This window comes from Micropterus dolomieu, linkage group LG11, assembly GCF_021292245.1.
Source record: "Micropterus dolomieu isolate WLL.071019.BEF.003 ecotype Adirondacks linkage group LG11, ASM2129224v1, whole genome shotgun sequence".
NCBI classification, from domain to species: domain Eukaryota; kingdom Metazoa; phylum Chordata; class Actinopteri; order Centrarchiformes; family Centrarchidae; genus Micropterus; species Micropterus dolomieu.
Window position 1 is genome coordinate 4476594 of NC_060160.1, and position 27029 is coordinate 4503622.

At 38.8% G+C, this 27029-nt stretch overlaps 2 protein-coding genes across 4 annotated transcripts in view; both read left to right on the forward strand.

Moving 5' to 3' along the window:
• larp1b (La ribonucleoprotein 1B) overlaps positions 1 to 13337 on the forward strand; it is a 35807-nt gene extending 22470 nt beyond the window's left edge. For 2 of the 3 annotated variants that reach the window (XM_046062090.1, XM_046062092.1), the window contains 8 exons: positions 1901 to 2015; positions 3163 to 3338; positions 5510 to 5616; positions 6627 to 6787; positions 6951 to 7095; positions 8542 to 8651; positions 10832 to 10959; positions 11821 to 13337. In XM_046062090.1, the coding sequence (XP_045918046.1) occupies positions 1901 to 2015; positions 3163 to 3338; positions 5510 to 5616; positions 6627 to 6787; positions 6951 to 7095; positions 8542 to 8651; positions 10832 to 10959; positions 11821 to 12099 (1221 nt within the window). In that variant the 3' untranslated portion in view covers positions 12100 to 13337. The remainder of the gene's footprint in view (positions 1 to 1900; positions 2016 to 3162; positions 3339 to 5509; positions 5617 to 6626; positions 6788 to 6950; positions 7096 to 8541; positions 8652 to 10831; positions 10960 to 11820) is intronic. The other variant, XM_046062091.1, reaches the window with a different exon arrangement.
• A 1630-nt stretch (positions 13338 to 14967) lies between these two features.
• pgrmc2 (progesterone receptor membrane component 2) lies at positions 14968 to 26269 on the forward strand. The gene is made up of 3 exons (XM_046063083.1): positions 14968 to 15415; positions 19472 to 19627; positions 24630 to 26269. The coding sequence occupies exons 1-3, from the start codon at positions 15073 to 15075 to the stop codon at positions 24725 to 24727; spliced, it is 597 nt and encodes a 198-aa protein (XP_045919039.1). The 5' UTR covers positions 14968 to 15072; the 3' UTR covers positions 24728 to 26269.
• The last annotated feature ends 760 nt before the right edge of the window (positions 26270 to 27029 follow it).

Below are 27029 nucleotides of genomic sequence, written 5' to 3' on the forward strand. Positions count from 1 at the left end.
TGAGCAGAGAGATTGATCATGACTGACAGAGATACAGAGCCAAAGGAGGAAGATGTCTCAGTCCCGCCCATACAGATCTCCTCAAAACAGGAATCTCTAGAGTTGCCCCTTCAAGCAGCACGATTAGGTGTTGAGGGACTATGAAGTCCTTTTGATTGACAACAGTTACAGTAACTGAGCAGCAGGTTGAATCTCAGGGTCTGTCACACACTGCCACCTCAACACCGTCAGCCTCACAGACGTCTAAACTCAGAACAATAAAACGCAAGTAGATCAGTTAAGCTCAAACGTGCGTATTGTCATCCATCCTGTTTTTGTTGTTGTTGTTGTTGTTAGTGGTGATTTGATTGTAATGATTAAAAAAAAAAGAAGTTTTCAAGTCAATTGCCAAAGCAAAAGAAGGAATACTGAACTATGAAATACTGCAGGAAGTACTCATTCTGTGCTAAAAAAAAAAAAAAAGAAGTATGTGACAATTTCTAATAATCAGAATCAGAAGGAGCTTTTTTGCCAAGTAGTATTTTACACATATGAGGAATTTGCTTTGGTGAAAAGGTGCTACACGTAGACAAACATACAGTTGAGAGATATATATATATATACACACACACACAAATGCATGTTATAAAATAATAATGGAGCTATTTGTAGAGAAGATATACATGTGCATTACAGGGGGAGAGGATTTGTATTTATATAAATACATAAATTGACAAAATATGGCAAAACTAAAGTGAATTTGAACAGTGTTAATAATATTAGCTTTATATCTAGCACTTTTAATATGACAAAGTTAAAATGTTAAACAGGATTAACATAAGATAAAAATGGTTATATACATGATTTATTTAATTGTTGCAAACATAAAAATACGTTTTCAGATGGTATGTCAAAAAAAATAACAATAAAATGACAAAACCTGATTGTACTAACGATTCCTTCTCTGTTAACGTGCACGTACTGTGGCTTGGTGGTTCATGTGGTGTTTTTAAGCAAACTATAAATTGTATACCTATCAACATTACATGATATTTTAACTGCTTATTGTATGTTTTATCGTACTCAAAGTATTACTTACAGTCATCAGGACAAAAGTGATTTGAAAATATATAAAGTGCAATATGTGCCTCAGAAAGGAAATGGAGTAAATATATCAAGTTGTAGAAAATACAAATATTCAAGTAAAGTGAGTAAACACCTGTCTCACTAATATTTACATTTTGTAAAAGCTACAAGCGTTTGCCCAAACAGTTCAAAGGCTGAATGATTTCATTGCTGGCGGTGTGTTTTCAGCGCGGTCATCACGTTCTTCGGCTCAAAGGTTGTCAAAAACACCTCCATGTGGGAAATGTTACGCCTGAGCACAAACACACCAAGGTCACCTGGATTTCTTTGGACGCTGACGTGTTAAGATCAGAGTACGCTGCACATCTGCTGTCTGTCACACAGGCTTACGTGGCTGCAGCTGCTGGCATATCAAGTATTTTTACCACCACGTCTCACTGTTATCAGTTTAAACAGCCTGTCACGCACACTGATAGGTTGGAATATTAAAAAGTCATATCTGAGTGCAGTGCAGGACTACTTTGATAGTTATGTTGATTTGACTTAGCGTTTAGTTTTTCATTCACATAAATGCACCAACTTAAACTGAAAATAGGTTCCTGTAGCAGTAACGCTTTTCCCCACACCACTTTTAATATAACCATGATTTAAAAAAAACACATGTTGAAATTTACAGAGAGGTTTGCTAAAATATGATTAAATAATATGAATGAAAAATGAACTGTTAAATAAACTAATGAAATGGGAATTAGTAGATTGTACAACACTGAGTGTATTTTAGGCATTGCACAGTAAGTTGGTGTATATACACTTAACTGTCCACGTGTTTCCCCAGCAGGAAGTGGAGAACTTCAAGAAGCTGAACATCATCACTAAAGATGAGTTTGACACTCTCACCCCCAAAGTGCCCGTTGACCCTAACCAGGAAGTCCCACCTCTTCCAATGCCAGGTGGGTTTGTGGAGCTGCTGTGAAGTCGGTTTCACACAAGCTGAGCATCCTGTTAGCTGCTTTAATCACACATCTGTCACATTTCTTAAACATCTCCTTTTCTTATGTCAGTTCTGAAGCAATTTTTTCCGCAGCAGCAAAACAGGGCTGCAGCGTAATACTTGTGGGTAATTGCTTCCTGTCAAAGTACGTACACTAAAGTGCTGCTTTTTTGCCGCTGACGGTCTCAGATTGTTATTACAAGTGTCTGACAACATTATGGAAGGGGTCCCTACAGAGACGGACCTAAATTCCTTTTTGTCTAACCAGAAACAGTCACTATATCGCTCTTGTCAAAGCCTCCATAGACAAAAACAAAATTTTTCCCTCGCAGATCATGGGATTTAGCCTCGGTTGGTTAGTTTGTTTATTATTGTGTGGCTTTGGTGTTTTTATTTGATTGTGTTATTGTGTGAATTAGCCTTTTTTCCCTAAAGGGCTAAAAACACCAACGTCACACAATAATATAAAATCAACCAATCGACGCAGCGGTAGACCAGAGAGCTAAAATTGTGCTTTTTGTCAATGTCTGGTGGCTTTGACGAGAGCATTAAAGTGAACAAAAACTCTCTTACTCTATTAAAAAAAAAAAAAAAAAAAACGTCCATCTCTGCAGGGATCCTTTCCATAATGTTATCAGACAACAATAATAATAATCTGAGCCTGTCAGCGACGTACTTTGACAAGGCGCTGCAGCCCTTTCTCGCTGCTCAAAACTGGACCACTGTCAAAAAATGGGGTCTAGGTTGAAAAATACAGAATTTACCCTGACCACCTTCATGAAACAAATGTGCACTGGATTGTTGTTTTTAGTTTACTTTAATTCACCAGGATAATCCACTCAGTATCCATACTGTTTCCAGGGGGACCTGGGTACATATATTAAAAACAAACTATAAGACACTTAAAACATATCAAGGTTTGGTTTCAACCGACATTTAAAAATATGAAATTATTCAAACTTTAAATCTACAGTAGCTTTCTTAGAACTCAGCTTCACATGCATGTGGTAGAATTGTAACCACGGGGAAATAATTGAAAGGAATCTAGTGTTTATCTTAATGATCCTTTTTGTGTGTGTGTGTGTGTGTGTGTTAAAATGGTGTAGTCTCAGTGGACAGCGGAGCAGAATTGGCCCACTCTTTGCCTACAACGGTCCCAGAGTCGCCCAGCGCTCACCAACCCCGAACTCCAAAAACGCCTCGCACCCCCGGACGCCAGGACCCCAACAAGACGCCTCGCTTCTACCCCGTCATGAAGGAGAGCGGCACCATCGATGGGCAGGTGAGGACAGGCTCTCGACCAATAATGAGAGAAAATCATGAGTGACCCAAATCCAACACCCTGTAATAATCTTCCCAGTTCTTTAGTGTGAAAGAGGATGGAAGCTACTGTGCGCCTTGCAGGTGTGAAAGATTGCAGCTGTAAGAATAGAAAAGTGTGGCGTTATTCTGTGATACACATTTAAAAAAACAACAATAACTTTAACACAGCGGGTCATGACCCCCACAAGGGTTTGCAAGACACATCTGAGGAGTTGGAGGATGATTAACAGGATCAGAACTGATTTCTAATACACATTATTTTCAGTCTTTTTTTCTCTATTAACGTTGCTATCTTAGTAGTGAATTACTGGTTGGTTTAACCTCTTTAGGCTTTTTAAAAATAAAATAAGGGGGTTACAAGGAGACATTGCCACTTTTGAAGAGGTCACAAGCCAAAAAAGGTAAAGAAGTGCTGAGCTAGAAAAGAAGCGCTATGACTCGGCCTGTGAGTTTCCCTTTCACTTCCTTTGTGTTGCTTAGTTAAATCTTTTCAAGCATCTGAGCAACCGTGAAGCTTCTTTTGACGTTCTCTCTGGTCTGAGATGGTAGTTAAGTGGTATTGTTGATACTGTAGTTGATCCGTATCTGTGGAATTTGCCCAGTAATGACGTCGATCACGACAAAAAATTAGTGTACAAGTGTACAGTCTCCTGGTGACACACGTCTAATTTAAATCTTAGTGTCCAGACTGGAAACACGCTCTTTGCATTTCACTCTTCTGTTAATCTAACCTGATATTTTGTTTTCTTGTTGTGCAGAGTGCACTACTGAGAACTGTTGTGCATATACTGTACGTGTTCCAACATGAGCTTGAACGCCAGGCAGAACTGGCCTCCCTGTTACCTGTTTGGCATGTGTGTTTACATGTTTACAAGAAACAATAACACTCCTTAAAGTCAACACGCCTGGATTACTTGCATCGGCCTTTTTATCAGCTTAAACCAAAGTGTATTGATGGACTCCAGACTGTACAGAACAAAGAAACTTCTTCTGTTTTAATCTCTTTACACTGGCTTCCCAGTATGTTTTAAAATGTGTTTTAAAATTTAACTCGATACTTTTGAGGCTCTTCACGGCCTGTCTCCCTGAAATATATCTCTAATTACCGTACGTGCTGGCACGTTCCTTGAGATCCTCGGGCAGAGGCCTTTTCTCTGTTCTACAGGCCTGGCTGAAAACTAAAGGGGTGTGTTTGCAGTCAGGGCCCCGAGGCTCTGGAACAGCCTGCCCGAGGAAATCAGGTTGGCTGAGTCAGTGAGCTCCTTTAATTCCTCATCGGAGAGCCTTTCCTGATTTTACACCGGGCTTTTACTTCCTAACAATGTTTTTCTTGTTTTTTTTTTGGTGATGGTTTCATGTAGTGGTCAGTCGATTTAAAAAAATAATAATAAAATTTTTATATAATTGCTGATGCCAATGGTCGATTTATCATGCCGATATCTAAACAAAGAAAACTCATGTATTATTCCATGCAGAATACAATCTAATATGTTATATAAGCCAGTAACATGTTGTTTTAGGTGGACGTTTTATTAGTGAATGACATGGAAACATATATTGGGGTATGGTGTAGATTTCAGAACATGACTGGTGTTAAGGGTGAGTAAGAATATATATTTAATGCTTGCCAGTAATTGTTTTCAATTAGCAATTCGTTCCACAGCAGCAACACTGACGAGGCTGCCTGCAGATGTGTCAACGGTAACTTTTTGTTATTCGGCCTTGTGAGTGCAGGAATTGGCCAGTGCCCATCATCTCTAAATGCCAGATATCGGCCCGATTTAGTCTTTGAGTCTATCACTAGTTTTATGACTTGTTTTATTTAACAATATTAAAATAATATTGTCCAATACTTCTCTGTTTTCACATGTTCGGAGTATCAAATGTAGTTTAAAAGCCTTGTTTTATCACTTTAGATACCAAAACTGAGGAGTCAGCTTACAAGAGGAGAAAAAAAAAAATGCCTTAAAATGTCAGTGTCTTTTGTTTTTGGATTAGACTAAATTATAATTCGACTGGACTTAAATCCGAGTATACCAGTTAGGAGGACATCCTATAGCTGAAAAGTGAGAGATTTGAGCCCTGCCCTGGTGAACGGCTCTATGTAACAGTTGTGATTTCGTGTTCCAGACACCGAGGAAGAAGAAAACCAGCCACAGTTCGAACCCTCCTCAGGAAGCCCACATCGGCTGGGTGATGGACTCCCGCGAGCACCGGCCGCGCTCTGCATCCATCAGGTCCGACCGGTTGTTTTCAGTAAAGATTCAGTCGTTCATGACTGTAAATACGCTGCCTTTCAGTTGATGTTTCAGTTATAAACTGAGAATGCAAATGAAGAACACAAACTGGTCACTTCCATCTCTCACTCTGTCAGCCAACATGTCTTTTGTTGTGGTGGTTCTGCTTCACATTTTTTACATTTTGTTCACTTCTCTGTATAAAGATGCACTTTTTAACAAAACGAGATGCTATGGGTTACATAGCCACAAATGGTATTAATTACAAATCTCCCAGAAGAACAGAAGTCATTTAATATGGAGTTCTGCAAGTACAGAGAGTCTGATATCTACATTTCATGTCAGTGAAAGCAAGTTTTGACAATAATTGCTTGACAGGTGGATAGCTTTCATGGCCGTACAAAAGCATCTCAATAGTAACTCATAAAATACCAATATTAAATATATAAAAACTTGGAAACATTTTAATAGTTTTCTTACCATGTTTTTCAAGTTCAGAGTAGCTTTCACTGCAGTAGAACTACAACTAACGATTTTATCGTATTTTAACGATCTATTATTATCTATTTATTTATTTTAAATTTGTGAAAAAGAGAGAAAAATACCAGATATCAAGGTTTCATTGTAAAATGTCATGTTTTGATGGATTAACACCAAAATACTCAGTTTAAAATGATGTAAAATAAACAAGAGAAAAAATCCTCATGTTTAAGAAGCTTGAACCAATAAATATTTAGTATTTTTCAGTGATATATGACAAACGATTGAAAATTGTTGACGTTTTCTGATTAATCATTTCAGCGGTACCTGACAGCTAGTGTCGGGGTAACAAAATAAACAAATGATAAGAATTTGATCAGGCTTAATGGATACAGTATAACAGAATATGCCTTGATGGGATTGGTACTTCCCTAATTATCTAAAGATTTCAAGATTAATAAACTAAACGTAAGGGCAATGTATTTGCCTCACCACTCACATGTCTTTTCACCTCCCTTATCCTCCTACAGCAGCTCCAACGCCTCTCCGTCTGAGGGAGCTCCTCTGGCAGGAAGTTACGGCTGCACCCCCCAGTCTCTGCCCAAATTCTGGCATCCATCCCACGAGCTGCTGAGGGACAACGGCTTCACTCAGCAGGGATACCACAAGTACCGCCGACGGTGCCTGAACGGTATGGAGACCAAGCAAAAAGGGGGGTTGGCGTAAAGAAAGTTGTGGTTTTTTTCCTTCTTGTAGATTGTACAGAAGTTCATAATCTCCTGTTGACCACCTGTAAACTGAAGACAGAGAGATGTTCTTGTGCTCTGTGGTGACTGCAAACATTGTTTTTTCAGAGAGGAAACGGTTGGGGATCGGACAGTCACAGGAGATGAACACTCTGTTCAGGTTCTGGTCCTTCTTCCTGAGGGACAACTTCAACAGGAAGATGTACGAGGAGTTCAAACAGTGTGCGCTGGAAGATGCCAAAGAAAACAACAGGTGAGGAGGACATTAGGTGATGCTGAAATGCTAAGCCAACATATTTCTGTGCCTCTGGCGTAAAATACTAAATATTTGCTAAGAAATGCGGTGGTAATGAGTCCTGGAGACGAGCAAGCACAAGTTGCTTTAGTTGTGTCACTTTATCCATAAAAAAGCCACACCACGGGCTTGAATGCTATTAACTGCGTGTAACGGTTAGCTTTCAATATAAGAGTTATAATAGATCTTAATCTGTAGCCTATCTAATCAATGTAGCTGCAAGGACTGATGTTTCAGTTTGAGGTCGGGCCAGTTGAGAAGGGGCAGGTACAGTTGTAGCTAAATGCTAAAGGCTAATGTTTTGATGTTGAGCGTAATAAATGTGCAGTGAGATTTTTAAAAGGAGAGAGATTCTACTTTTCGTTATCTCTTTCATGAGATTGAACTCACACAAAACAACTCACAAGACTACTTTTTAACTCATACATTGTCGTGTCAGTCTAATTAGATATCAACATCTTCCAAAGCATCAAACAAAGGAAGTGATTTAAAATGGGTGGTGTCGGTTCTGTCTCCTTAAATAGGAATGATTATGATATTATGACAGCCGGATCTTGTAACAGCCGGATCTTGTAATTATGAGACGCTAAGTTATGATTATGAGATAACTTTTTTTTCTTTAGTGAATGCAGTGCACCTTCACACAGTTGATCCCAAGTGCTTTACAGTAAACAAAGGAAATGATCTGACCAAAAAAAGATATTCTGTTTACAATGATGTAAATGGAGAAAAGGCAGCAACCCTCTCATTCGAGAAGCAGATTTTGGATTGATAAAGAACTATTATTATAAAGATATTTCAGCACTTATATTTAAACAAAGTAAAGCTGCTGTGGTCTACTGCATTTTTTTACTGATCCCTCACTTCAATTTAAATAAAATAAATAAAGTTTTTATATTTTAACCTGCATGCCTCCCAACAAGTACAGAAAGGATTTCATTGCGCACACTCCTCTGTGTAAACCTGAATCACTGGTGGGTTCCTGATCCCTCAGTTGTGCCTGCAGACAGCATCAGCCTTTGAACACTGTAATTCAAAAGCAGAGGGTTAACGGGACACGCTGCCTCACTGTAACACTGTGTACCTGCCAGAGGCGCCTACACACCTGCTATACCCACATTCTGCTGTTGCTGCAGCAGCTGACATTGACTTTAATTTGACCAAAAACTCATCCATCTGGTTCTTCTTCTTCTCTGTTGTTTTATTGTTGTGAATTGTTGGAGGCAGAAATGGGAAAACTGCTGGCACGCTGAAGATCAGCTTACAGTGAAGCAATTGCATCACATAACACCAAGTCCGTGTAACTAAAACATGTGTCTAGAAGCCAGATTTTAAGCAGAGTGCCATTTGTTGACTCGTTTCTGTGGGCAGAGTGCAGGTAAACATTTGTTTTTCCCCTGCCAGGTACGGACTGGAGTGTCTCTTCAGATACTACAGCTACGGTTTGGAGAAGAGATTCAGGTTAGATCTGTTCAAGGACTTTCAAGAAGAGACCCTCAGGGACTTTGAGAAAGGTAACCAAGCTTGTCACAAACTTCACCTGCCACTTTCAACAAGATGTCTTAGAATAAAATCACATAACGGGCCACTGTTACAAAGATGAGCATAAACTGGGTTTCTCTGTAATGTGAAAGTTTTACATTTTCATTCACCACATATCACATAAACATGTTAAGGATATGAAGCCACAAAGCAACACAAAGCTGTATCATCACAAGTAAAGGACTGTACTGGTGACATTGGGCACTATATTATTTATGGCTTTCTATCGATGACTTTTCTAATGTACTTTATGTAAAAAATTATTGTACTTCTCCAGCAGCACTGTAATGACTATACTGGGCACTAATTTATCACAACCTGCCCTACAGACTGGGACTACAGATGAAAATGAGCTTTTTAGCCAGTACATTTACATTAAAGTGTAAACTGCAATGCTGATTAATGTGCGTTGTCCCTGGTGGGTAAATAAAAATAAAAGAAATAACAAAAGCCTTCATATAATTTCAGGGTTACAGGATGAGACACTATCACAATAAAGGAGAAATTCAGTCAGTGAAATAAAAATAAAACATGTTAGTCAAAGGAAATCTAAACCGGGTCTCCATCGATCTTTATATATGTAGGTCCAAATAAGGTCCCAGGAGGCACCCCCGCCTACCGAGCTACCTTTTAATCTATCCAGCGGAGACTCATTGGATGGAGTCGATATCGTTGCACCTGCAAAACTAAATCTGGAGCTTTAGCTCTTCTCCAACACCTAATAATACTCCCCATAATAGGTGAAAAGGCACATTTTGTGAATGTTTGATAGGACAGGTGTAATATATAATTATCTGTCGTTTTAAATACATGTATTAATAGTCTTAAACCTTCTGTACAAACTGTTAATAAAAACTTTACACTGTAAAATAGTTGTAAGCCAATATGTTAAATATTTATTATTATTATATTTATAAAGTTGCTTCAAACCCTAAGCAACAAAAAACAAATTTGTTACCTTGAAAGTGAGACTGAGTTGGTAATAAACCATTTATTAATTGTTCATATACAGCTGATAAATGCTGAACTATTTGTCCTGTAAACCTTCTTGACCCGTCTTAAAAGTTCATTTTGCAGAGGCTCAGTCCCTTTGAGCTGAATGTGTAGTTGTGTGAAAAGGGCAAAAAAAAGGATTCAAGTCGACTGCTCAACCTATTGCAACACTGCGATTGACTCAGTGAAGCAGAATGGAGCATTGCCAGTAAAGACTTCAGCCACTTACTTCCAGTTAAGTTATTTTGATGGTCAGTTAAACGATTCCCATTTAAGCCCTCCACCCCTCCGGACTGGAGGCTGATCTGCCCAAGAGATGAAGTTTTGCACAGTGTCAACAACACTAGGCAGTAAATGTCTGGCCACAGTTCCCGCCCAGATACTGTACTCATGAGTCATAAGCAGCTATGATAATCAATGCACTAATTAACATGCTTCATGGATTTATGTGGCGCTTTTCCTAAAGTTATTTCAGTGTCAGGGAAATGATTGTATAAATAGGAAATTGTCAGCAGCAAGTTCCTCAAGCCTTTTTATCCGCTAGAGATCTCTGTCAGGGGGAAACAATAAATGGGACAGGCAATATAGCTTTTAGAAAGTGCTTCAAGAAACAAACGTATAGATAGAAACATGACATGTGATTTATGTCATGGTGTCAGATAAAGAAGTTTTACGCTTTATTTATCAGCCTACACTATTACAACAATGGAACTAAGAAAGTAACTCTTTGCTAACAATCCCACAAGTCAGTGCGTCGCATTTTAAAGACACAGGTGTCAATGATGACGCGAAATTACGGTGCATTCAAAGGTCTGAAATCTAAGTTTACTGCCCACTAGAGGTCAGTGTCTTTGGAGTCAGCTTGTATTTGTGCTTCTCCAAATACAGGCAACCATCAAGAGCTTTTTTAAAAATGAGATCAGGTTCAGTTTTTACCCAGATTGTTTGTTTGTCCCCACACACCCAATGGGTGCTGTAAGATGCTCATTTCTGCAGTTGACTGTAAACAAGCTCAGTCTCCAAAGTGAAGAAAACTGCTGATTATGTACTAAATGCACGGTTAAAGCCTACAGCGCTTGCATTGAAAAAAGTGTTTATCATTCAATGAACTGTGAATTTTCTACTAAATCTGCACTGTACTTTTTTCCCCCTCCTGCAGGTCAGCTGTATGGACTGGAGAAGTTCTGGGCCTTCTTGAAATATTCCAGGATGAAGAAGCAGCCCATTGACCCGAAGCTGCAGGAACACCTCTCCAAGTTCAAGAACCTGGAGGACTTCAGGGTGGTGGTGAGTGTCCGTGTCTGTTTATCTAAACACAACAGGGAGAGTCTTTTTTTGTTTTGTTTTTTTAAAGGATGCTGCGTGACAAAACACAAGTGAAAATGTATCTCTAAACAATTTATGAACCAAAGATAAATTGTCCTGTGTTTAATTTTATACTTTGAAAGTGTGGAGTTTTTTTTTTTGTTGTTTTTTTCCCCCGTCATAAATGTAGGGATTGTAAACACTCGCAAAATAATGAAAATGTACATAATTTAACACATTTTACTGCTTAAATTAAAAGAAAACTATGAAGTTCTGCTTTTAGACATTTAAAACATTGCATAAATGATATACGTGAAGTTTAGACATTTGAACACCATCCTAACAGATTTAACATAAAATTGTCTATAATTATATATTTATTATAATCAGGAGCAGCTGCAAGAAAATTAAATATATTTTGATGCTCTGAGTTATTATATTAATTTTTAGGTTTTGGGGGGGGTTGGTTACATTTACTCATTTAGCTGACTAATCCAAAGCGACTTACAATTGCTATATATGTCAGAGGTCGCACACCTCTGGAGCAAAAAGGGGTTAAGTCTTATTCAGAGACGCATTGGTATATGTGTCACAGTGGGAATCGAACCCGGGTCTCCCTCACCAAAAGCTTGTCTTATCCACCCTAGTAGTTGACTTTAAATTAAACAGTACATTTAATTATTATTAATAAAACACACACTGATCTACAGCGTCTGGGACATTCTTGAGTGTGATAATCGGCTGTCAACGGGTACAAAAGTAGGCCATAGTGTTCGAATTGAGTCTATTGTCTTTGCCTGTTGGCCTGTCTTCATGTAACGAACCTGACCTCTGTGCCCGCAGCCCCCGATGGGAGAGGAGGGAGGCAGGAGGAGACGCCATTCATCCTCGGCTGGGGATGAAGGGAGGCGTCGGCGACATCCTTCCAACACTACCTCAAAGCCCACGCAGGCCTCCAAATCCTCCAACGCCGCCTCTGCCTCCGCCACCGCCACCTCTGCCTCCGCTGCACAGAACACACCCAAAGACAACACCCAGAAAACACCAGCCGCCTCCGCCACCCAGGGAAAGAGGGCCGAGCCCAGGACCGGGAAGAAGGAAAGTGTGGCACCAAGTAAATGAAGCTCAGTCCTGTAGACGCGGGTTTGGATGAAAGAGACGAGGGAGGCGGCGGCAGCAGCTCTGAGCTCGGCGTTCGCTCTTTTCAGCGGCAAGCTGATTGAGTATGAAGAGAGACTGAGCGAGGTTCACTTAATTTGATTGTTTTTATCTGTGCATTTCATTTTAAAGCAAGCAAGCATAGGCAGTGAGCTTGAGTCTGTGCGCCTGACAGCTCATAACGTTTACAAAACAAACAAAAAAAAATGCATTCCCTGCATTTTGCCTTTTATTCTCCCAGACGCTAAACTCGTCAACAAGTTTGTTGATCTCCACAATCTGTAAACAGCTCTGGTCTGTAAAGAGCTCTCAGCCTGTTGAACTGTGATTCTAGTTTGCCAAGATAAGAGATACTGCAGATAGTCTTGTGTGTGCCTTAATCTGATTTAGCAGGAAGACGGGAGGGACTGTGTCTAAATTCTGCTCTCTGAGGTCTTCCCCGATTGATTATTTGGGGGTTTGAATGTGTTTAAAAACTGACACCACTTGCAGGTTTTTCTTTTCTTGAGTAATAAATATCTTTTCGTTTTCATCGTGACAATCATTGTTGACAGCTTCAGTCGTAAATTTGTGAAGGATAGACCGAGAGGCTGCTGCTCCATAACGGATGTACCCTGTTGTTTTTAAGTCTGACTAATTTCACAGGCATCACAGCCAAACTATAATGTCCGTTTTTAATTAAAACCTGCAGAAATAAATTTATCTGGGAAGCTTTAAGTCCCGTTTTACACCCAGAGGTAGTATAATTTATTGTTTTTATTTTTCCATTTACTTGATTTGATGAAATAGTCTTAGTTAATCATTGCAGTTTTAATGGCTTTTGCTATTGAATATTATATAAGAAAAGGAAATGTTTCTGCTGGAATTATGGGTGTGAGCGAGCATCATAAAACTACAGTATATTTTTAGCTGCTTTTTGAAGTTTACTTCATATTATGTTTGAGGCTTTGTGCTCTAAAGCACTTAAATCATTAACTTTTACTTTATCAATTGACTTTAAAAAAAGGTTTTAGTGTTGAATTTAAAGAAAAAAATGTAAATACTATAAAAAATCATTTGCTATTCAATAATTCTTTTGATTTTAAGAAGTGATTTGTTTTATCGGTAGTAGGTTTTGAGTGTGTTTTAGGGTAAAGTAATGCATGTTAATGCCAGTCATGAATTGTGAAATGCAAAAAAATATAAAATAACCCTTGATTGTATAAAGTTGTGTTTGTGTCATCTGTCCCATTTCCTCTTAACTGACCGCACATTTCTCACTCCTTAACTTTTATTTGTTGCTCAGGGCAAGTCATCGAACCTGATCAGCAGGTTTTTCTTCTTCTCAACAAAATAGTTGAGGGGGAAATTAATCAGCTGTCTTCACAAGCTGAGTGGACTGCAAATCTGAAGTGAGAGTTTTTCTACCAATCTCACCAGTAATCATCTCTAACAGGGTAAACGAGCAGTTAGGAGGGGAAGGTGTTTACATCAAGTGTGCAAATAGCATAACCGATAACAGCTGAATAAAAAGGGCAATACTGGGGAAAATGGAGGTGTGAGGTAAAAACCAAAGATGAGCAATCATATAACAGTAAGTAAAATGTTTGTGGTCATATGTTGTCTAAAAAAATAAGAAAATCTAAGCATTTGTTGTATTAAAACACACCACCTCCTGCTCACAGGATTAACGTTTGAAACGTGTAAGCCTTCAGGACACATTCAAGAATGTTTGAGAAAAGAAATTAGTACAATTACTTATTATTTTAGATTAATTGCAAGTTAATGGGTGTTTCATTAAGGGTCCTGATGAAGAGAGAAAAACCATCAACAGTCCAGTGTCAACTTAAAACTGGTGGGCGGGTGCTTTGCTGCCTTCAGGTGTCCCTCGTAAAACTCATCTCTGACTTTTAAGTGCTACAGTCTTTATTTATTATTATTTTTTTTTTATGTTCTCTCAATCTCTCTTGGGCTCTTGTTTAAAATCTTAGCGGAGCCAAACCTAAAATTGATATTTTCTGATCTGTATGTGTTTGCGTCACATATTGTCATTTCTTTAAATTTTCCTCTTAATTACTCTTTAAACAAACTTTACCTACTTTTATGTAACTAATTTTTTCCTTAATGTCTCAACATCCGTGATTTTATTATATATATTTAAAAGAAAAATGTGTTACACTGTTTTTTGTTTTACTTTACTTAGTAACAAAAATGCAAAATGATGCAATAAAAAAATACAATGAAACTTATTATCAGATATGCCTATCTGATTTAAAATCCATTAAACTACAAACTGAACAGGAAAAAATAGCCAGTGGTTTAATAAGGGATTGCTGCATTATGGGAAATGGAGGACCCAGAGTTTTAAAGCTTAAAAAACATGCTTATGTTAGCCTGTCTCTTTAAATAAAATACTGTTTTTATAATGTGTTTGTATTATAAATAAACGTCCGTCCATTTTAGTAGTTAGGATTTTTATAAATGCTAAGGAGTACATGCGGTGTTAGCAACATTTTTAACATTTGAGGGACAAAAATTTTGCTATCTGGCCATTTTGATAATCGATTAATTCACTTAAATTATACATTTTGTGGATTTTTACTGTTTTTTCTATGAAAGTAAATCCAAAGAATGAAGATGGTTAATAAATGCCATTTGGATTTTGGACTTTAATGGGCTATTTGTTGACATTCTGCAGACAAAATGATTAATTAATTAATTAATTGATTAATTGATTAATCGATTAATCGGGGGGGGGGGACAACTGATAGTGGAAGTAATCGTTCGTTTGCATGCCTGTATTTTGCCACAGGCTGGACAGTTTTACACTGCACCCCAAGAATACAATGTAACGGCACGGGATCGGATCGCTCGCTCGCTCAACTAGTGGTTTCCGCTATTCCCGACAGAACCTGAACGCAGCATCTGGCTGCTCCGGGTAGGCGCTAACCGAGCAGTATGGCGGACGATGGAGACAGTTCGAGCGGACCAGTTGACACAAGCGGCGGGCAGGGGGCAGCGGATGAGTCGGACGGGTTCAGCCTCGGCGGGATGTTGCTGAATATCAGTATTTTGGTTCTGGTAGTGGCGGTCTGTCTGGTGGTGTACCGGCGGTGGGGCAGGCGGCTCGTCTGCGACGCGGCCCAGGGCGACGAGGCCTCGGCGCTTCCCAAGATGAGGAGACGGGACTTCACTCTGGAGCAGCTGCGGGAGTACGACGGACTCCAGAACCCCCGCATCCTGATGGCTGTCAACATGAAGATCTTCGACGTGACCAGCGGGAAAAAGTTTTACGGGAAAGGTGAGCGGGCGGCGGGTAGACTCACAAATTGACAGCTTGGAGAGTTAGTTGACACGTCCTCGCTTGTGGTGAGTTGTCCTGACCTGAACAAAAAATTTGGGCGCTAACGGTTGTGGTGTTAGCTTAACCTGTTAGCTCTTTGGCTTTGTGTTTCTCAATGGGATGCTAGCTGTTAGCTAACTAGCATAGCGTTTCGTGTCGTGCCTGTTGTGGTGACGTTTAAACACGCCTGAACTTTCTATCCACGTACACTAAACCTGCGAAACTTTTTTTTTTTTTTTTTTGGTCAAAGTTCTTCTCACTTAAAGGCACGTTTGTAACCAGCTAGCTTGCTAACGGTAGCCTTTTAGCTTGTTGACGTGCACACAGACTGCACTGTCGGGGTGTCTGGTCTGGAGCAGCAGCTTGTTTATAGTGATGGGTCCCACCTTGTACGGACATTATGGATTTTGCACAAATGTTTTATATCTTAAAGGATATTAATCTTGCTATATTTGCTCATGTAGATGCTAGTGTGATGCAGAAAAGACGTTTGCAGCACCTGAGGCCACACAGATAACATATAATGTTATATACATGCACTTTTTAATTGTAACTATGAACTATGAAGAGCAAGTATTAACATTTCTTTATTTTCTTTACTCAAAGCATGTTTCAGTCCCCATGATATATCGTTTATATTTAAGAAAGCCAAGGCTAGCTGCTACTCAACATTTTTTCTGGCCTCCTGGCTGCCTCACCCATCAACTCTGTAATAAACTATTATTATTCAAACACATTCCCAGCAGTCTGCTAACGTTACCCCACACCGCCAGGGCCGAGCCAAGTAGCTGAATCTGTCCAGCTCACCAAAATTATAACACACAGTTTAAGAGCCATGCTGCTGTTGGCCGGGCCATATCTGAACTTGTCCAGCTGGTGTTCATCTCAGGGGACAGCTAGGTGATCAATGTTTATGTCACTTGACCAAAAAGTTATGTCTACTTTGGTAATGGATTAGAGTCAGTTATGACTAACTAAATAAACATTTTCAGCATCCAGCTACTGGAAAGGGAAAGTGTGCTGCTCTTCTGCCCTTGTAAATTGAATACTTTTGGTTTTCGCTGATGTTCAGCCGAGACAAGCACCTGGGACTCAGCGAACATGTGCGTTAGTCATTATTTTTGCCACTTTATAGACCTGAAGATTAATCAAACATAAAGCTTATAAATAAGTCAGTTACTGTCCTGTACTGATGGTTAGAGGAGGGTCCAGCTGCAGCTGTCATTTACAGCTGACACACTCAGGTTTTTCAGACATTATTCAGGCGTAAATCTGGCTCAGTAAGGATTAATATTCTTTCGGTTGACTAATCGATTAATCACTTCAGCTCCAGTTAACAGCTTGGGCCTGCACTGTCAATAACTTCAGAAGAAGAAGATTCAATCGCCATTAATTTTGTAAACTTTTCCCAGAGCCTTTTCACAAACTGTGTCGAGCCTCACTGCCAGTTTTCATTTGGACTCTAAGTCTGTAGAGTATTGTAGAATTGGGCTCGCACAGGTGATCACCTGATTGTTGTGAGTCACGATTCAGGACATAAACAAAGCCCAATGTGATTCTAATAATAGACACCAAAATAAAAACATGAGTGTGTCGCTGTTCTAGTCATGCTACTTAGCTGTGAAGTGGGATTTGCAGTTTTATCTTTGAAATGCTTGTTCTTGTGTTCTTATGCACGGTATGAGCACATCTAATCTTGGAAGTGATAAGGCTTTTTTGCTTCATGGAGTATTTGACTTTTTTCTTTCTGTTGCACAACTTAAAAAAAAAAAAGGAAACCCGAGGGCCTGCAGAGTTTTCACATGCTAAGCAGATGATGTTCTTCTGGAAGAAAACTTCAAGGAAATTCCCCGGGCCGTTGTTTACAAAATTTATAATAGAGGCTGAATATCAATTGGATAACTTGAAATGCCTGAGGATAACACGCATCATTTTAAGACTGTGTCCTTTGTAATATCCTCTACTAACGCAATACTGACTTTGTATCATGAAGACAGTTTAACTTAAATATTAATTTGAATTAACAAACAGAGCTGTTCAAAATTGGACAGAAACAAATATCACAATATGTCTGAATGAATGATGCACTGACGAAACTTTCTCTCCCCCTGATACAGATTCCTCTCTAACTCAGGCTATCTGCCATTACTGGATACAGTTCTGATACCTGCACTGTTTTCCCCCAAATATAAAATCTGTATGTCTTAACGTGTGCCACTCATTGCTGTGACGCTAAAAACTCAGCAGGAAAACTATATTTTGTAATGACACTGATGTGGCGTATCAAAGCCGTTCTTCCCTGTTGATAACGTGATGGTATTTGACTTGAAGCAACATTTTATTCATATAGGCTGATAAATCCGCTTGTGTCTATATCAGCTGATATTAGTTTGTTGCTGTCAGTTGATAAGAAGCCAAAACAAGAAATTGCGGACCATGAATGTCAAAGACTTATTTGATTTTTAATGTTATACAATCATATTAAAAAGTTTTATTAGATAGTATGTTATTAAGTATTTATTATTAGTAAGGCAATATTATCTCTAAGAAACAGGAGACATTTGGATTCCAATGCTAAGCAGGTAAAATCATTCGTTGCAGATTTTTACTCAACTGGAAACCTCTAAATTCAGAAATGTTATTATTTAACTTAGGCCTGCAACTAACTACTTTTTTTAATATTGATTATTTTCCCGTTATTTCCTTGATTTGTCATTAAGTGTGCTACATGCCTGCAGCTGAAGGTTATGTGTTCAATGTGCTTATTATTTTTGGAAGTCAGTCTGAAATCCAAAGATTTTTTTTCAGTTTACTCTGATGTGTCTGGATTATAGCCCCCGTAAAAGTTATATTGGACTGATGTTGCTCGTCTCTTTGTTTATTTTATATCTTTTCTTAATGCATTTCTGTGTTACGTAAAGCACTTGTTGTTGAAATGTCTTATACAAATAATCTACTTCAACTCTACTGGTGTCAGTGAAAAGAAACAAATCATCACATCAGAGCAGCTGGAACCAGTGAAAGTTTGGCATTTCTGCTTGAAATATTACCGAACTGATTAATTACAAATCAAAATATTTGCTGATTTAATCAAATTGATCGGCTAATAGATTAATTGGACTAACTGCTGCAGCTTTATTGAACTAAAATGCATTCTTTATTCTTTAAACTTTTGAGATTACTAGAGACAATTTCACATTTCACCTTGCTTCCATATTAATACGTCTTCCAGCTCTAATAACAACAACAACATAATTCTGCTTAGTCACTATCAACAACAGTTTTTCAGAAAAAGAAAAGCATGTCTGATTTATTATTTTTTTTTCTGGAGCCAGAAGTCCTTCTCTGAACTCCCTGTATCTGCGCTGCGTTCAAGTGGTTTAATTATTGGCAGATCTGAAAGGCTTTTAATGTGAAGCAGCGGCCACATGATCGGCCTTTTTGCTTTACTGGAACCTTTTTGTTTGTACAGTTTTTAACCACCTGTTTGTCTGTAACTTTAAAAGACACTTTCTAGTTTGGGTCATCTTGTTTTTGGGTGCATGTTTGCCTTTATTGGATACAGACAGCTGCCCAGAAAGACAGGAAATGCAGGAGAGAGAGAGAGAGAGAGAGATAACTTTCGGTGCCCGGGGTTGGATCCATTTATTGAGAAACAAACAGTGCGGTGTGTTCTTTGACAGAAAAAAATAAATTAAAATTCCAAGCTCACACAAACGATGTGCCTGAAAACAGCATTTTCATGACATGGTAGGGAAAAAAAATCTGCTCTCTAAATCCCAAACTACTCAAACACGGGCTTTTAAACCTGCAGGGTGAAACCTTGAAAGTACAGACTGTCAGCCCAAACCAGGTAGGAAATGGAGTTGTGTGTCCTCTGGCTCATGACTGGTCCCAAAAATCAGTGGTGAGCTTTGAAATCATTTTTAAAAAAAGAAAAGACTCTCAGTCAGAGTGATTGTTAACCTGTGGGAGTTGATGATAAAGTAAGAATCTACTGTGTTTTTTCCTCAGATGGTCCTTACGGCATTTTCGCGGGTCGGGATGCCTCGAGAGGCCTGGCCACCTTCTGCCTGGAGAAAGATGCCCTGAGGGACGAGTACGACGACTTGTCGGACCTCAATGCTGTACAGATGGAGAGCGTGAGGGAGTGGGAGATGCAGTTCATGGGTAGGCTTGTTTCCTGATGTTTTCAACCAGAGAAAATGCTCCTCAGATATTGATTAGGCTCTGATTTCACAGATGCATCCATCGCCTGTGCCTCTGTATCAAAAACGCCATCACAAGTCACAACTTCTGCCCTTTTTTTGTGCTCGTAAACATCTGCAAGAGCATCTGCTGCTTTTGTATGTTGTATTACAGTTTGAAAAATTTGACATGTGTATTTTAGCTGCCTGGTTGTTTTTAAATTAATTATAGGATTGGAATTCAATATTTTAAATACATCTAAATGTTGTTTCCAGAGCAGCAACATTTACAATGTTTACAACAGCAACGTCACTTTATAAAGCAAATATTTAGGGCTGCAGCTAACAATGATTTTAGTACTCGAAGCTTTCATTGTGCATCATTTAAGAAGTGGAGACGGTGAGGGTTAAGTCAGCTCCAAACTACTCGATTTGACAAGTATGTGCAATAAAACCTTCGCAAGTAAAAAAAACATTACTATATCAGTACACCTGTGTGTAAGGTAAACATGTAGAATGGGTTAATTTAATAATCTCTGTCCTCACTCTCATTCTGTTTTATACAAGCACCCCTGAGGAGGGACTGATACAGAGTTTTTATTCTTTCTATACATCACTCGAGAAACAACATTTAACTGCATTTAAAAGTATCGAAAATTTCCAGTTAATAATCAATATCAAAATAAAAAAAATATTTTTAATAAGTGGTTTCAGTGCCTATACAACTTATGCAGACAAATCTTTCCTTTTTCAGTTTGTTTTCAAAGCCAGAATTGAATGTCACTGTTCCAGCTGTGTAGTTTATTTGCAAAGGTCAGATCAGTATTAACAGGGTAAAACACAAACAACAGATTTGCAGGTAGAGCCAAAATGAGAAAACAACACAAGGAATTTGTTACATTCAACAATCGGGCAATCATCTGCTCAAACCCAACTCTACAATACTGTTACGCATTTAAACTCAAAACAAAAAAGTGGAACTTCTTAACACGTTTTGTAGAAAGCTCTGGGAAACATTGATCTAGAATTGTGTAAGAAACTCTGAATTTATAAAGTTCTTGAAAATGTAGGCCGAAGCTGATGACTAGAGCTGAGGTGATTCAGCGTTTTAGTAATGGATAAAAAAGGATAGATGCGAAAAGTAATTGGCAAAAGTATTTGAACCTTTGCTTTCAGAATCACAGAAAAAGACTTTTTACTGCTCATCAGGCTGGAATAGTTTACAAAACCATCTCTAAAGAGTTTGAACTCCACCAATCCACAGTCAGACAGACTGTGTACAAATGGAGGAAGCTGAAGACCTTTGCTAACCTCCATACATGTGGTCGACCAACAAAGATCACTCCAAGAGCAAGGCGTGTAATAGTCTGCAAGTTTCCAAAGGAATATGGCATCTTTAAACAGTCCCTGCAGGATTTTGCTTTCTTTGTGATTGTTGTGGTCTAAAATGATGATGTTGCAAAAAGAAAAGTGAGGGGGCTGGTGTAAAGATGCTCTTTTATTTTTATCATTTTGTTTAAAATATGTTTACTCAAAAAAAGGATAGATTGCACAAAAAAGTCTTCACACTAAAATAAAATTTTCTTTTTTTAAATTTATTTTTCTGTGCATTTTTCCCTACAAAATGACCCCAATAATTCTAGGGTGCTTAATTCTTTTTAAATGCAATGTCAGTTATTTCCAATATAGTGCAGCCCTAATAATTTTTTTCAACCCAAACGGAGTTTATTATAAGGCTAAGAATAAGAAATTTTGTATAAAATAATCCATCCACAATCCAATCCATCCAATATCAAAATAATCGACTGATTGATCGTTTAAGTTCTTTAAAAAATCTTATTTCTGAAATATGCAGTTGACCCCAACTTTGGAGTGCACTCGGACAGACATGCAATGAACCCAAACTAAATATATCCTCTGCCACCACATCTGCTGAAAAACCGTTACCACAGGAAACAGTGAAACTGGAAGGAAACTGTGGCCTTATTTCAGAAATTTTTTTACGTCAGCATGTCAAATGATTCTGTTCTTAAAGTGAAAATGATCCTGTTATAATCTGTCAAACTCAAAGCTAGTGTTTCATTTCCTTTTTGAATCCTGGGTGTCTAATTTTGTACAGTAATGCCAGGCCTCTGCTAACTTTAATAACAACTCAGCTTGATGCAAGTAACACATTTAAAGCTGGACTGGGCAGCTTTGGAAGTTGGCGTCCCCAAATAGTGACTGCTTAAATCATGTAAGAAGATAACAGGAAATTACTCACAGCATGTTGTTTACCACACTGGTTCCTGATGTCTTGGACCAAAACTCAGGGCAAATCTACTCGTTTCACTTTGTGGGGAAAGGATGCAGAGCTGAAACCAGTCTGGGAAAAGACACTTGTCACTTTCCAGCTGGGGTACTAATCTGAAGATTATTTACTCAGTTAATTGTTCAACAAGACTAGAAAATGGTCTACATTCGAGACCTGGACACATAAGACGTTTTTGCTTTTATCAAAATATTTGCCGGTTAACATTCTGCCAGTTGGTTAATCAACTAATCATTGAAGCTCTAAATATTGTTATAGAGCACCTACGTCCATCAACTTCTGGTGGACCAGCATGGGACCTTATTTTGTAAAACATATGTACGTTAGTCTATGACCAGAAACAACAAATTTTTTTTATGAATTACACACAAGATGTTTTGTTCCTTTTTAAAAGATAATTTTGCAAATCAAGAAAGTCAAAGTTTGTCGTAGAACTGTTGAAGTTATAAGACTGTGAAAATCAGTAATTAAACAGGCCACAAACCCAAACATTGCAAATATGGCGTCATAACTGTTTCTCTCAGTGACTGAAGCGAACGTCAAAGAGCTATAGAGGATGTGATGAACACATCAGGTGAGAGATACTTATACATGGAACATAGTAGGGGTGCAACAACTAATCGACGTAGTCAATGAAAATCGATTATTAAATTCGTTGCCAACAAATTTAATAATCGATTCGTTCATGACGTCATCGGGCCGTAAGGCACCGTCAGCTTAACGGAGTAAAGTGATGTGAACAGCCTAAAACCTCCAAAGTGTGGCAGCACTTCACTCTTCACTCAGCCAGAAAGGTTGTTAACTGCAGCGTCTGCAAAGCTGAGCTTTCCTGGAAACACCGGAGCATCTGAAGAGGAGGCACGTAATGTTGTTGCTCTGTGGATGATGAAGACTCGTATCGGTAAGCTAGTTAGCGAGCTAGCTTCACGTTAAAGCCGTGTTACTTCACGTTATGAGCTGTAATGTTTTCTATACAGTTTCCCTTGGTCAATTTGATTGATTGATTGGTAATGGCGCTGAGAGTAGCATACAATTATGAGACACAACGGCCACGTTCACATTCTAGATGTGCCCTGACTTTACAATCACAAACGATGCATCGCTCATGACGACGTTCCCAGCTGGAGAACGCGTTGCTGCAGAGTGCCCAAGATTAGACAACACCGGACAATTTCATACTTTCTAAAGCAGAGAAAACGGTTCTCCTGTCTGTGCGCGAGGCGATGAGTAATCTGCACCAAACTCCAGTTTTGTGAGTTGTTGACTTAGGGGAAAACATATAAAAGTTGTGAAGTGCTGTCTACTACAGAATCGTAATAATTGACCCCCCTGTTTATTCGTCAAATATGTATTGCATGACGTTATTCCTTTCTTTGTACGTAGTGTCAGTTTGTCCCGGTGTGTTGCAGTACCGGCATGTAAACTGCTCCGTCAACATGGGGTTCATTAAAAGATGCGTTTTTGAAAGCAGTATTTATTTTATTGTCGTGACTGATTAGCACATGCCTAAAACAACCTCAAGTTCAATTTAAAAGCTGATAGTTAAATAAGACGCATTGTGTAATTTTACGATTCACAATCCGAGTAGTCGATTATTCGTTTCAATAAACGAAAGATTAATCGACTATCAAAATAGTCGTTAGTTGCAGCCCTAGAACATACATTAAGTTACGTAGCTTGTAGCAAGCATGCAGTGAAAGTTATCTTAGCATTACAGCGCTAATACGTCGGTGATGTGTATTGTGCGAGACGAGAGATGTAGTTCATTCAGTCGTTTCACACAAAACAAAATGTTACTTTACTGTTTTACGACAAACTGAGACTTTCTTGACGGACATAATTATCTTTTAAATTGTCAAACATCATATGTGACAGTCAGGCCACAATTGAAACGGGATGCACTACTGTGCATATTTTTTCTTTCTGAAATCAACCATCAAAGCAATATATAAACAGACTCAGTTCACGTTTTCCTTACAAAGTTCTGGTTGTCCTGTCGGGGAATTTATAATGCTTTTATTAATCAAGAAAATAAATAATCAGCAGAATAATCGATGCCGAAAATAATCTATTGGATGTGTTCTTCTTTGTTTGTTTGGGGGTTTTTTGCCTAAAAATGTAAAAAAAAAAAAAAAAAAAAAAAAGAATATCCATCACGATTACTTAGAACCGAAGGTGATGTTTTCAAATGTCATATTTTGTCCGACTGAAGATATTCAAATTACTACCATATAAGTTGAGCTGAAACGATTAATCGACATGCCAGTTGGTGATCATTAGAACCAGTTTGGTATAATTGTTGAATCGTACACTTGATGATATGCCTACAAAATCCCTGACTTTGTGCAAGTGTACCTACAAGAATTGATACTGTTTGAAGGCAAAGGGTCGTCACAGGTTTAGGGTAACCTGTTAATCGGCTATTTGCTTTCTCCTGTTCCAAACTATCATTGTTTAATCAACCTTTAAAAATCATCTATCTAGCTATCTAATAGACATATTAACTTTTGCACAGTACTGTATATTGTCATTTTGCTTCATCTAATCTATCTATCTAAATTGTTGCTGCTTAATTTTTGTTTTGATTGACACAATGATTAATTGACTAATGGTTTAAGTTGAAGCCTTTGTGATCGTCGCCTTTTAACGCAAGATTTTATCGATTTTCTTCCAGAAAAATATGACTACGTCGGGAGGTTGCTGAAGCCTGGAGACGAACCGTCGGAGTACACGGACGAGGAGGACATTAAGGACCACCTGAAACACGACTGAGCGGTTCCATCACATCGACCAAAGCCAGGAGCTCCAAACAGCTGCGACAGACCGCCCAAACCCCCACACATCCTCGTCCTGCCCCTTGATCTCCCTGCCACTCCTTTCTCCTGCCCCCATTCCCAAAAACTCTTCACCTCCCTTAATCTGTCCGGTGCCGTGGCTGTTCTGGAAGGGCAGGACTCAAGTCTCGACGCCCAGACATCCCTCCCGCTTCATCCTGCGAAGACTACCACCGACCTTCGCCGAGGGCTTTTTTTAACGACAGAAAACACGTCTTAACGGGGGTCGTGCCATTAGGTGTATTTGAAACAAAACCACAAAATATTTTAGTCATTTCTCCAGGGTGGGGAAAAGCGTGGTCAACGTGGTCGCCGCTGAACGCTGTGTGGAGGTTGGTCAGAGGTAGTCAGAGAAGCGCATTGGTCAGAGCTGATCAGTGGATCAGGATGGGGAAACGGATTTCTCGCTCTTTTATCTTTGGTTTAAGTCACATCGCGACTGAAACTGCTTCAGCTTCGGACAGCTCATCAATCAGTCATTTCTGTTTTCCGTTCAAATATCCCCCCCATGTTGAGAGGGCAGCGCTGTGGAAATTGGCGGGGCGTCGCATTTTGCTGTTGTGTTTGTAGTGTATGCACTACTAGTTTTCTTTGTTTGTCACCATGTGATTGTATTTGTTGAATAGTATAGAGGGAGGGAGAGCGGGAGGGAAGGTTTGGGGGGGGGGGGTTAAAGGTCCTTGCCATATGAATCCTGTTTTGAATCACATCGGACGGACTGAATCACTGATCGGGAATACAAAGGGAAAGGTGACAAGGCAGTCCTAATCAATCGACTCAATTGTTTACATGCCTCACAAGCCAGCTGCAAGTCTGTAGATTCCCCAGAAAATGGTCCAAGTATTAATTGTGCCTTATTTTGTTTGTTGTGTCAGTCCTGACCGTTCTAACAGAGGAGGCGAGTGGAGGGATGGAGGTGTGGGTTTTTCTTAGACTCGGTCCCCCAGACTTTAAAGAAGGCATACGTTCTGTCAGTCGTCCACACACAGACTGTAATATTTCCCCACTTCACAAACTTTGTAAATAGACCGTATGAATTACTCAGTGTTACTGCCATATTTATGTAGTTGATGAACTCCATATATGTATAATGCTATGTCATATTGGCCAAAACCCCCATGGTTTGTGTTGTTTGTTTTTTTTTTTTTTGTTTTTCTTTGTTTTCTCTCCTCTCAGTTCTGAACTGCTTTTTAAACATGGGTGAAGTTCCAAAAAAAAATAAAAAAGAGGAGCGTTGCAAAGTGCTGCAGGGCGGGACCGGGAGCTGTTCTTGCGAATTTTTTCCTTCGGAGACGTTGCTTATCCTGTAAATATATCTATCATTTTATTAAAGCATGTGCAACAACAAAGTGAGCTATGCCGAATTCCCACCACGTCATGTATTTAAATGTTGGGTGTGTGTGTGCGTGCGCGTGTCTGCGTGACAGAGGCAGGAAGGGATTTGTTCATGCATAATAAATCGATTTGGTTAATAATTGAAGATGTCTGGAATTTTATTTGCTTTTAAGAGACAGCATGATTGGACCATTACCAGGAAATGTTTGTATAGTTCATTGAAATGTTTAACAGTAAGTGTATTTGCTTCAGGACTGTTGCCCTGCAAGGAAATAACAAATATACAGACAGTAATGAAAGTTAGCATCTGAGATATATATGCATAAAACTCATCAGGGTGATTTATATAATAATTAGCATTTTCTTTTAGATACAGTACTTCTGAGTGTATTTTAAAGTCAATATGAACTCGACATTTCAATAATTGATAATGATTTCAAGATAAAGATGTAGATCAGGTTCTAAATAACCACAGAAAGGTTTGTTATGGTGAGCGAATGTTTTCCTGCATATCTTGATAGAATAGTGCTGTGAGATTCAGGAACAAAACATGGCAAACCTCTGGGTGAGCAGTTATTAACACCAGATGTTGAGAAGCCCAGAAGCAAACTGAGAAACGAGGTGGGAAAAAAGTTGAAATAGAAAACAAAAACTGATCACTGGGAGAGAGAAAGAGGAATTATTCTCTTTCTGAAGTTTTCACTGTATTAGATTCTATTATTGAGTACAATGTGAAGATTTAATTGTTTGATTAAGGTGGTTTCTGAAAAAAAGTTAAGCAATGCTTAACAGGTGCTCGAAGGGCTCATAAGTAAATAAATGTGCACAATAGATGCTTTAAATGTCAAGGCAATACATCTCATTATAAAGTAGAAAAAAAATGTATGTGGTAAATTATATTTATT

What these genes read in the sequence shown, in the direction of transcription:
- pgrmc2 (XM_046063083.1), top strand. Translation starts at nt 15,073, where the DNA reads ATGGCGGACGATGGAGACAGTTCGAGCGGACCAGTTGACACAAGCGGC. An exon ending in GAAAAAGTTTTACGGGAAAG is followed by an intron (nt 15,416 to 19,471) that starts GTGAGCGGGCGG and finishes TTTTTTCCTCAG; the next exon opens with ATGGTCCTTACGGCATTTTC. An exon ending in GTGGGAGATGCAGTTCATGG is followed by an intron (nt 19,628 to 24,629) that starts GTAGGCTTGTTT and finishes ATTTTCTTCCAG; the next exon opens with AAAAATATGACTACGTCGGG.